This window comes from Typopeltis vanoorti, chromosome 4, assembly GCF_054136105.1.
Source record: "Typopeltis vanoorti isolate ZY-2024b chromosome 4, IOZ_Tvanoo_1.0, whole genome shotgun sequence".
NCBI classification, from domain to species: Eukaryota; Metazoa; Arthropoda; class Arachnida; order Uropygi; family Thelyphonidae; genus Typopeltis; species Typopeltis vanoorti.
The window spans coordinates 92,324,977-92,337,457 of record NC_143552.1 but is presented as its reverse complement, the minus strand read 5'-3'; the positions used below and the strand labels follow the sequence as shown (position 1 = coordinate 92,337,457).

The 12,481-nt window shown below is 36.3% G+C and overlaps 1 protein-coding gene across 1 annotated transcript in view; it reads right to left on the bottom strand.

Annotated features, from left to right (window-relative positions):
• LOC150107495 (uncharacterized) overlaps positions 1-12,481 on the bottom strand; it is a 1,121,546-nt gene that overhangs the window by 141,302 nt on the left and 967,763 nt on the right. Inside the window, exon 79 of the mRNA XM_090392112.1 lies at positions 2,093-2,225. Within this exon, the coding sequence (XP_090248238.1) occupies positions 2,093-2,225 (133 nt within the window). The remainder of the gene's footprint in view (positions 1-2,092; positions 2,226-12,481) is intronic.

Here is a 12,481-nt window from a genome sequence, read left to right as displayed (position 1 = left end):
AGGGCATTCATTTCATTGATTAATCATCCTGAGGGATTGAAGCAGTATATCTATGCTACCTGTTGATGGGCCATCTAATAATGAGTCAGGAGGTATGTTTTTGGCATGTTCCAATATTATTTTAATAAGAGGATTTTCATGTACGAGGGTGGTCTGAAATGTGCTTGGCCTAACAATGAAAAAAATGAGTTTATAATTTCAAAATTATTTTTATTTTTCAACGTAATCTTCAATAAGACTAATGCATTTATTTCAGAGATGCTCCAGTGCCATTATCCCATCCCTGTAGTGGTCATCAGTAAGATCTGCGAAATACTCCTCTACAGCTGCAATCACCTCTTGATTCAAAGAAAAACGCTGACCAGCGAGGAGGAGTTTTAGTTTTGGGAAGAGATAGAAGTCAGATGGAGGCAAATCTGGGGAATAGGGTGGATGTTCCAATAATTCATAGTACAGATCTCTTAATTTTCCATTGCTAAAACACTTTTGTGGTGAATTGTCCTGATGAAAGATGATTTTTTTTTTCTCTGCAAACCAGGTCTTTTCTCACGAATTTTTTTGTCTAGTCTGGTTAAAAGATCGGAATAATATTCCCTGGTTATTTTACCCTTTTCAAGATAAGTAATAAACAATGGGTACAAAGTTTGGATTCTGTTTGGTTTCTGGTGTGTAACAGTGAATCCAAATCACATCCATAGTAATAAATTGATGCACAAAATCAGTTTTATTCTTGCTAAAATGCTCCAAGCACTGTTCAGAGATTTTCATGCGAATGCGTTTTTGATGAGATGTGAGCAAGTGCAGCACCCATCTTGAGCAAAGCTTTTTTCAATTGCAATTCTTCATGCAAAATATATCCTACATGTTCTTTTGAAATGCCTATAGTCTCAGCAATTTCTCGAACTTTGACTCGCGGGTCATCCAATACCATATCATGCATTTGATCAATGATTTCTGCAGTTGTTACACTTTTTGGACATCCTTCACTGGATCATCTTCGAGGCTGGAACGGTCACATTTCTTATTTCTTAATTGTTGTAAATGAAGGAGAAAAGTGTGCCCATAAACTTTTATGAACTTGGAATGAATTTCTTTTGGCATTAAACCTTCTTTTACAAAGAATTTTATAACTGCACGATACTCAATTTTATCGTTTGCTTTAGATAGCTGTATAAAAAAAACTTCTTGATAGAATGATTTGCAATTTCACATGGATGCTTATGACAGATGTACCAACTTAGAAAAAAAAAATCATGCCGATAGTGTTGCCATCTATGGTTTAAGCCGAGAACTTTTCAGACCACTCTCATACTGGGACACTTATTGGCATATCTTCAGGAGTGAATACATTATAATCTCTCTCTCTTTCATCCGCTCAAAGGTGACAGCAAGAAAATCGCATCTTTCAGGAATGTTGTAGTTGTGAGAAGGTGGAATTGACATCCTTGTCAATGTTCTGACTGAAACTTTCTTTACAGTTGCTTTACCAACGTAAGAGGGTTTAGCAGATGTTGTAGTATAGAAGGATATGCATAGCAAGATTGCATTCTCAATACTGTCATCTTTGAAGAAAGCCAGCAAAGCCCCCTAATATAAACAATTCAAAAAAGTCAAAAGATTTGAGATGGTTGGGACACCAAGTTAGACATCTACCTTCACCTACGTTTAGTGTTCTTGCTCTCTACAGGCCAACTAATGGACACACAGGAAGAGGAAGACCAAAAACAATTTTGGCAATATATAAGCAAACTTCTTTTTGAAGATGAGGTTCATGAACAATCTGATATTTACCACTTGGTACAAAATGGATCAACTTAGCTCACTTTCATCCCTCGACTTCAACTCCACGAGTTTTTGTTACATGAATATTTCTGTATATATTTTTCTATTCATACATGAATAAATGATGATGACTTTATGCACAAACTTTGTTTGTTTTCACTTGGGTAAACAAGAACAATGAACAAGAACAAGAATAATTGCTCATCATTTAAAAAACTAGCATTCAAAAATATAAAATATCTATACATAAAAATGCTAAAGATGAATACTGGCAAACTGCAACAATAAGTAATGATAATTATATACATACTTCCATTAAGTACTTATATTTATCTCGAAGCCTTCGCTGTCGTTCCATTGCCAGTAGCCAAACATTGCGCCATTTTTCCATTAAATGCCTAGCTCTTGGGTTTTTTAATTCTGGCTCTGCATGTTGTCTGCTACTGAAAAAATAAAATGAAAATGAAAATATAATTAGATTTTAAAAAATAAATAATTGAATCACAAAACTAAATTAAAAGATCCAGTAAATATTGCTGAACTTCTCACCCCCCCCCCCAGACCTGTGATTTATAGAGGGAAAAATAAAAGGAAAATACAAGAACTTCCTATTTAATGAAAGGGACATTTCTGAAAAAAAAAAAAAAAAACGTTTGTTAATAAAACATTTATAAAATAAAAGCACATTTTCCATGAATTTAAAGGCAATAAATGGAATGCAGAAGTGCTATTCTGGGAATGGCAATGATAATACTTACAAATGGTAAGTATTATCATTGCCATTCCTTAAGTTATTGAGTACTAAATATCTTTCTAATCTCCATTTTAAGCATGTTCTGCAAAATGCATTAAGTGCCATTACATTTCTTTTTTTGTTCATCCTTCACATATACAGTTATGAGACTTTCTGACTGGGTGGATTTTATTAAAATATAGTATTTGGAATCCTTTTGAAAATTTGTAGCCATTCAATTTTTGCTAAATAGGATAATTTGCAGGGACACAGCAATATAAATTCAACGTCTTATCATAGCAGATTTATTGCAATAACTTTGCTATGGTAGGATGGAATTTAACAAAATTTGGGAGTGAGAATATATAGGAATTATGTCCATAAGGTTCAATTTGGCTTCAATTGGATCGTTTTTTATTAGTAAAAGGATGTGAACAAACTTAGTATCAGCTGTAGTTACTTTAGGATCTTTATCAAAATTTGTGGAAAGCTGTTTGGGGTGTCCTATTAATGTTTCTACCTCTTCTTCATCCTGGTGGAATAATAGCAACATTTAAAGATAAGATAAAAGATATGACAGATAGCAAAAGATAACATAAGAAATGGCAAAAGATAAGATAGATAAGTTGGAGGAGATACATCAGATCAGTATTCTTCTGCAACTCTTGTTTAGATGACCAAGGCAAATCTCCCCAACCATTCCACAAACCACATTCGGTATGCCTTCTCTGATCTTTCATCAGGAGGATATCAGAAAAATACTTAATAGCCTTAACACTAATAAGTCAGCCAGATGGTATCCCTCCAGCTGTACTAAGAGCTTGTGCTCCAGATTTAACATCCATCCTGTCTTACCTTTACCTTTAAAAGCTGTCCTACTAGTCTGGAATCTATCTGATGGCATGAAAGAATGCTTTAATAATCCAGACTGGCCCTAAAAATGGTAGATAAAAATCAGCCATCAAACTATTGTTCCTCACCTCAATACTCTCAGAGTGATGGAGAAGGTCATCAATAAAGCTTCATCATTACCTAGAAACCCTTCAGCTATTTCAGCATTTGCATTCACCAAGATTCTGCCATTCTCATTCTACAGCAGAGCATGTTGTCACTAACGTTACCTGCCTTTGAACACAGGGTGTGGAAAGATTTGGAGAATCTAATGTGATCACTCTCGATATTTCCAAGGCATTTGATAGAGTCTGGCATTACAGAATTCTTTTCAAGCTGCCAGCTTCCTCTCAGATTGTTCAATTCATATGATAGTGAATGGTTCTGTCAATGCTAACATAACTTAAGACTCTGCTGTTCAGGAAAAAAAGGGTAGGTAAAGCACAATGATGTTCTCTCATTAAAGTTCAATCCTATTCATGGTTTTGTTGATGAGAGTACACTAAATTCCTCTTTGTCATTCACAAAACCCATGTAGTGCTCAGATGATGCAAGGTTCAAAATCTTCTATGACCCTGAACACCAAACTTCTGTCCATTCCCAAGTGGGATGAATATAATTTAGTGAATTATAATGTTACTAAAAGAGTTTCTACCATATTTTCCAGAAGAAAGATCATGCCTCACTCTCCCTTACTTTTGATAACATTCGATCCACCAGCCAAGAGAAGTTTTCTTTTTCTTTGGCTGACTCTCTACCTACCTTGGCATAAATATGTCATATCCATAACCTCTTTGGCCTTAAAAAAAAAAAAAGCTTGGTATACTTTTTCATTTTAAACATTACTTCTTTTCTGCTCAACTCCTAACACCTTATAAATCCCAAATTTGTCCAACCTGAGAATATTGTTCTCACATATGGGGTGGTGCACCAAAAACCTCTTTCAGAATGCTTGATTGTATCCAAAAGAGAACTGTTCAGTTAACATATGACCACTCTGTCTTAACTGACTTCCTTCAATCACTTTCCCACAGATGATCTGCTTCTGTGTTGTCATGTCTTTTTAAACAGGTATTTCCATGTATGTTGCTCTATTCGACTAGCTAACACTATCCTCTGCTTCCCTCCAACTGTGTACAAACATGGTCAGCTGCTGGTCAACATCCATATACTCTTCAGCTCCAAACTCACTAAATCAATTTCTCATCCCTTCATTCTACACACACACACACACCTGTCCTTTAGAAGCGTCTTCCCATACCCAAACTCCTCCAACAAATACAACCTCCAATTCTTCAAGAAGCATATTAATAGATTCATTGCTTCTCTCTGATCACTTGCCCACACATGGCACTGTCTGTGTCATAAGTCTGGAGACTTGTTCTGTGTGGGATTGATATGTTTAAGCAATATATATGTATGTATATGGTCTAGCAGGGATTTTATTTTTTTCACAAACTGAAGAGACAACTGTCAAAATGAGAGTGGTGGTTCATTCATCTCAACATATAGACTAGGGACAGGTAATATTTGGAATGCTCAAGTTGTGATTATAATTGTTTGAGGAGACAGGATCCAACCACTGAAGCATACCATCTTGTGCTGATGCATATACTTGGAAACAATAGTCATGTCTTAATTAAATGAATAAGGAGCAAAGAACATCAGCAAGTAGTATAGGAAATGGAAGATAGGGTACAAAGGATATTCAGTGCTCTCATGCACTTATCCTACAAGTGGTATATACAGGAAAGGAATGTTAGTTTTTCAGTCAAATATGAGACCAAAAAACTCTGCATGAATAGAGATTTCATTGGTCTCAGTTCTGAGTCAGAATGTAAATAATGTTTGTGTGTGTGTGTGTGTGTGTGTGTGTGTGTGTGTGTGTGTGTGTGTGTGTGTGTGTAGGGGGGGGTTACATACAGTGTTCTGTGATGAAAACCTGAACCTACTGGCAAATGCACAGGTGGAATGGTTAGCTACAACTATCTTTCTCTGACCCTTGTATTGCAGGAATGACAAAGGATTGTAAAGTTGTCTATGCAGAGGACATCACTTAGGCTAGAAGTTGTTCTGCTATCTGTTTTGCCTGCAAATAGCATGACTCTTGGAGAAGGGAATGGGGGGGAGAGATTCCTTCCTAAAAAAACAAAACTGTTTAGGTCTTTTAGTATGCTGAATCTCCAAGCTGCGTCATATGCTTTTTCCATGTAAAAGAAAAGTGTTCAAGAAATATGAGGTGCTCATTTTTAAGAAAAGCAACTGTAATAGATTATTACTGAGATAAAGAGTGAAGCCAATAGGCTTCACTCTTTATCTCAGTAATAATTTATTAGTGCACCTTTTGGCGACTCGTACAGTAAAGAAATAAGCTTTGTATTACTGCAACCTCAGTATTTACATCTAGGTCTACCTACTCACTGACAAAACCAGTCTGGATAGTGGTAGTGGTAAAGCTTACTCCACCTTTACTATGAGTTGCCCCAGCATGTACCATCTGTTGGCTTATGCTTGAATATTTGGCATGAAACTCTATATTCGGCATGAAACTCTTAGATAGATTTTCTATCTTTGAGTTTCTTATTCGGCTAAGAAATAATGTTGGATTCAATATCCACTTAATTGAATAAACTGTAATAGATGTTTCGATTCTACTGAGGTGATCTAGTGTCGAATGATGTTTTTATTCTTATGGGTGTCACTCCTCAGTCTTTTACCATATTTACTCAAATATAACTCGCCCTGGCGTATATCTTGCACTCCCCTGATTTTACTTTACAAAAAATGAAATTAAAAAGTTTACCTCGCACATGAAAAAAATGTAAACAGCAATGCGCAATCATGCTCGCAATTACTACAGATGGAAGAAAGTTGCTTCCTTACGTTGAATATTATATTCAAAAGGAAAAACAATGCCAAACGGGAAATTTTTCTCTGGAATTCATGTAAGAGTTCAAGAAAAAGGGTGGATGGATACTACAATGGTTCAAGACTTGATCAGAACAGTTTGAAACCACTCTTGAGACTGAAGTAGCAATAGCGAATAGCAGATATCCGTTTTTTTTAATAATGGTGATCTTATGATTCCAAAATGATAAAAGGGAAAGCAATAATGAAACTGTTTGTTTTATTTTAATTTAATCACAGAAGCATTGTCGCTAAAGATTCAAATATATCGCATGATGAAGGAGAGCAGCTGATCGCATAAATAACATTAATAATTAAAATTGAAATGCATTCATTTTATAAATGTCGGCGGTCGAGTTTAGCTAGTCTAGAAAACGTGTTTTTAAAGTTAAATATAGTGTGGCTTTTTGTCACAAATTATGCTGCAATTGTGCATCGGTTAGAAACAAGTGTCCTTCAGTGGTATTACTGTTTAGAACTGTGTTTATATATTGTGTTTTCACTGCCGTTTGTTTCACTATAACAACGTGTAAAGATGGCGTCTAACAAGAAACGTACGTCAGCGGCGCGCAGGACTTCTACTACTACACGAAAGGCTGGCTCAGCGTTAGATTTTTCACAATGGATGCGGTGCGGAAACTGCTACATGTATGCACCGAAAAATGTGAAGGATCTGTGGTCGGTCTGGAAAAATGAGAAGAAAGAAAATGTCGACGTATGTGAGAAGTGTCGGGATAGGCTGGAGCGTTTAGGAATGGAAGCAGACATCGGGACCGTAGCGGAAGAACTTCGGCGGGAGTTTATGAAAATGAAAAATGACCTTCATCTTCTTCATGAGGAAGTGGAAGTGATCGGTAAGGAGATTCTGGAAGTTAAAGCTGAGTTTAATGTGTTAAACAGAGAAATTAGGACTATAGAGATTACTTTAGCTGAAGTAACTAGAACAGGATTACATATGGGTGAGTCTTTGAATGATTCAGTAATAAATAGTATGGGAGTGATTGGGAGTCAACATAATAAAACCACAAGTGGCCTAGAAGAAATGAGATGTAGTGAGAGTGGGGGGGTAAGTAATAGAGAGTTGAGTAATGAAGCTGGGAGAGTCATGCTGAATAGTGTAGAGAATGAGTCCATGAGTGTGGACTTGAATGAAGTTAAGAGTGGTAAAATATATGGTGATTCTATGACTAAGGGTATGGAGAGTGGTATGCATGAGGAGTGCTGGGCTGATGGGACAATAGAAAGAGTGGCTTTAGCGATAAAGAGAGGGCATGAAACAGACAAGATGATAGTTATGGTGGGTACGAATGACCTGAGAGGTAGTATAAATCGGGTAGGAAAAGATTTAAGAACATTATTAGATATTGTGAAGAGGAAAAGTGTCAATGGGAGAATAGTGTGCGTGCTGCCTCGTTTTGACAATTACGAGTTAAGTAGACGAGCAATGATAATGAATGATATGATTGCAAGAATGTGCAGAAAAAGAGGTCTGGAGTTTGTTGATGTTTGGAGTGTGTTTGAAGGAAAAAGGCAGTTGTATGCTAGAGATGGACTGCATCTTAACATGGAAGGACATAAGCGATTGAAGGAGTTATTGTTTTCTGAACAGGTTGAAGTTATTGGGCAGGGAAACTAATATTGAAAAGGTTGAGTGTAAGAGAGAGAAACTTTAGCACTGATTGTGTATTTATTGATCCTTATAGGCAGAATAAATTGCAGAAGAGAGGGGATAAAAATCGGCATAGGACTACGGTAGTTAGTGACTTATATATCAGTTCTAAAGCCGGTACAAGATCTAGAGGGAATCTGCAATTTTTGTATACCAATGCTAGAAGCATTCGAAATAAGAGAGAAGAATTTTTGGCATTAGTCAGTGAAATCTCACCAAAAGTTGTAGGCATTAGTGAAACTTGGCTGTCAGCAGAAGATGTGGTCACTGGAATTGAATGTGAAGGGTACAGTATTTTCAGGGAGGATAGAGAAGATAGAACAGGAGGAGGAGTACTGTTGATGATAGCCGATGTGTTGCAGCCAAAGAAAGTAGTATATCATGATGATAGACATGTGAATGAGAGTTCATTTGAGGCAGTCTGGTGCGAAATAGTGACCAACGCAACCAAATATAGAGTTGGATGCTGCTATAGGCCAGGGAGTACGGGGGAAGATATTGAATTCATGCATCAGCAACTTAGTGCAATGAGTGAAGGCTTAGTGATTATTATGGGGGATTTTAATTATGGTGATATCAATTGGAAGGAGGAAATATCTCGTAGCAAAAAGGAAATGGAGTTCATACATCTTCTACGAGATAATTACTTGAAACAGCACGTAACTGAAGGGACACGTGGTGTGAGAGTGTTGGACCTGGTTATTGGTTCAGAGGATATATGCATAAGAAAGGTGTCCTCGTTACCTCCAGTTGGTGAAAGCGATCATGTGGTATTGACTTGGGAGGTTGCAAAATCTGTGGATTTTTCTATTAAGAAGGGGTATATACGGAACTACAGGTTAGGCAATTATAACAAGCTTCGGAGTGAGCTTGCAGCCATCCCATGGCAAAACATATTGCAAGGGAAAGATGTTAGCAGTGCTTGGGATAAAATCAGCGGGTATCTGAGGAAAGCAATATCAGATTGTGTCCCTATGGTCAGGAGGTCAAACAAGGCAGGCATTAGATGGATGAGCAGTAGTATCAAGCTTGAACTGCAAAAAAAAGAAAATGTTATGGAGAATTTACAAGGAGAAGGGCGATCAGGACACCCATGAGCAGTACAAGGCTCAAGCTAGGAAGGTTACCAGCATAGTAAGAAAAGCTAAATCAGATTATGAGAAGACCTTAGCCAAAGAGATCAAGGGTAATCCCAAAGAGTTCTTCCGCTATGTGGCAAGTAAGAGGAAGAATGACTTCGGAAGGATAACCTTAGTGGGTGCTGATGGTATTGAGGTGACAAAATCAGATGTAATAGTCGAGTTACTGAGTGATCACTTCTCAAAAGTCTATCACCCAAGTGAGGATATCTCTATACCTATAGCAATACCTAATGTGAGAATTGAAGCTAAAGAATCAGAGGTATTAAATATATTGCAAAACTTAAATGCAAACACTGCGGTAGGCTTAGATGGAATATCAGCTCGGGTGTTGCGTGAATGTGCAAATGAATTGTCAACCCCTCTTACCTGGATATTTAATTTAAGTTTGAACTCTGGTATGGTCCCTAGGGAGTGGAAGTTAGGCAAAGTGGTTCCTTTGCATAAGGGTGGCTCTAAAACTGCGGTATTGAATTACAGACCAATCACCATCTCAGGAGTAGTGGTAAAAGTATTGGAAAAGTTGGTTAAAGACAAAATTCAAGAATGGGTGGATCAGGATATGATACTCTATAGAGGCCAACATGGTTTTGTTAAAGGTAGATCCTGCCTTAGCAATCTATTAACTATTCATAATAGAATAACATCCAAGTTGGACAAAGGAACTGGCTACACAGTGGTACTTCTGGATTTTGCTAAGGCTTTTGACAGGATACCCCATATAACACTGTTACGCAAATTGGAGCAGATGGGAATGGATATTAAATTGGTGATATGGATAGGAGAATGGCTCAGGGAGAGATACCATAAGGTGGTGTATGGAGGAGCCGAGTCCAGAATGAGGCAGGTGACCAGTGGTGTACCTCAGGGCTCTGTGCTTGGGCCAATGTTGTTTAATTTGTATATAAATGATATAGGAAACGGCTTAAAGGGAGATATTCAGTTGTTTGCTAATGATGCAAAGTTGTGTAGTGCAATAAAAAATCAAGCTGATGTTGAAAGTTTGCAGGAGGATTTAAATAAGCTGGTAAAATGGGCAAAAGAAAATGGATGTCAGTTCAATGTGGAAAAGTGTAAAGTCATGCATTTTGGGATTAAAAGATTACCAGCTGTGTACTACATCGATGGAAAGGTACTCCAAGAGATTGATGAGGCTAGGGACTTAGGGGTATTGGTAGATAGGGAGATGAAGTTCAGAGGACACATTGCTAAGGTGTCCAAGATTGCACATAGGATTACTTGGTTGTTGAGGAACACACTGACATCCAGAGATAAAGAGGTTATTATTCCCCTTTATAAAGCATTGATACTTCCACATTTGGATTACTGTGCTCAGGTCTGGTCACCTGGATTCCTTGGAGATCAGGAGGCTGTGGAGAGGGTTCAGAGAAGAGTGACCAAGTTGGTGAGTGATATAAAAAATACTCCCTACATTGATAGATTGAGAGCTTGTGGATTGCAGAGATTGGTTGATAGGCGAAGAAGAGGTGATATGATAGAAACATTCAAATTACTAAAAGGTTTTTATAGGATTGATGCAGGGGAAATGTTTCAGCTGTGTGATAGTGATGGAAGAACAAGAGGTCATCTCTGGAAATTAAAGAAGAGTGTGGTTAACAAAGGTGTCAGAACAAGGTTTTTTGCCTGGAGGGTGGTGAATGAGTGGAATTCATTGCCTGACTTAGTTGTGAGCTCTTCGTCTGTAAATGAATTCAAGAAGAGATATGACAGATATTGTTTTGCTAGTTTGGGTCTCCCGCGATGAGTCTACTGACTCCATGGAGATACCCGTAATAATAATAAAATAATAATAAATAATGTGAGCAATTATAAATTATAATGAATACTGAAGATTTAATTACAAACATCAATTTAGTTTATTCCTGAAAAACTTTTAGTTCCTGAAAATCCCTGCATATATCTCGCACTATGATTTTTTAACTTTAATTTTGGGGAAAAAATGCAATTTATATCAAGTAAATATGGTAATAAACCTAAAAACTATAGAGGTATCAGTTATACTAAATTCCTGTTACAAAATATATAGCAGAATCTTAAATAGCAAACTAATGAAATATTCTGCAAACTTTATTTTAGAGGTACAGAATGGATTTAGAAAAGGACGATCATGCATAGACCTGGCCTTTTGCCTAAAATTAATAATAGAGAAAAGAAGATAATACAATTTAGAAACACATATTGCATTTATTGACTTTGAAAAAGCATTTGACAAAGTTAAAAGAAACATATTATTTAACATTTTAAAAGAAAGACAAATACCAAATAATATCCTAAAAGCTATCACAAGTATATATGAAAATAATCAAATACAAATAAGATTAAATCACGAGCTATCATATACAAGAGAGATAAACCAAGGGGTCCGACAGGGATGTCCGCTCTCAGCAACTCTTTTTAATATCTACTTAAATGAAATAATAATAAAATGGAATAAAAACTTACATCAAGGAATTAAACTTTCTCCTACAGTGAACTTAAACACTCTCCTTTTTGCCGATGACCAAATAATAATTACAAATTCTGAAGATAACTTACAGAAAGCTATTTTAGATCTAAATGAGATAGCCAAAGATTATGGGTATGATAATACCAACAGAAAACTCAAAAACTATGGCTTTTAAAGGAGAAGATTCAGCAAGAACTAAAATAGTAATAGATAACAAGATCTTAGAACAGGTGAATTCATTTAACTACGTAGGATGTATGATCACATATGAAAATGAAAAAGATATAAACGTAAAAATTGCAAAATATTTTAAAATAACAGGTGTAATTAATTCTATATTTAAACCAAACCAAGTCCAAAAACAAACCAGACTAAAAGTATACAATATATTAGCCCTACCAGTCTTAATGTATGGAAGTGAAATCTGGACAATAAAACAAAAAAAAGACAAACAAAGATTAATAACAGCAGAAATGAAGTTTATGAGAAAAACTGCAAAGTATACCCTATTTGATCACAAAAGAAATTATGAAAGAATTAAACCTAGAACCAGCAATAGAAAAAATTAAAAATTATAAACATAAATGGATGGAACACATTCAAAGAATGAAAACAGAAAGATTACCAAAACAAGCCTTAAAGTACAAGCCATTAGGTAAAAGAAAATCAGGGCATCCTCTTAAACGATGACTTCTAAGGCCGGAACAAGCCATGCTAGGCCTAAATCCTTGATACGCATGATGATGATGATGAAATATGGTAATTCAGAACAAATCTCCTCATTACGAACAGGAAGGTTCCACTCTGATATCAGTACTCTTGAAAAGTTAAGTTTTATGTGGAGAGGGTTATCATAATTGATATTCTCCCAATTAGATGAATGGATGAATAGA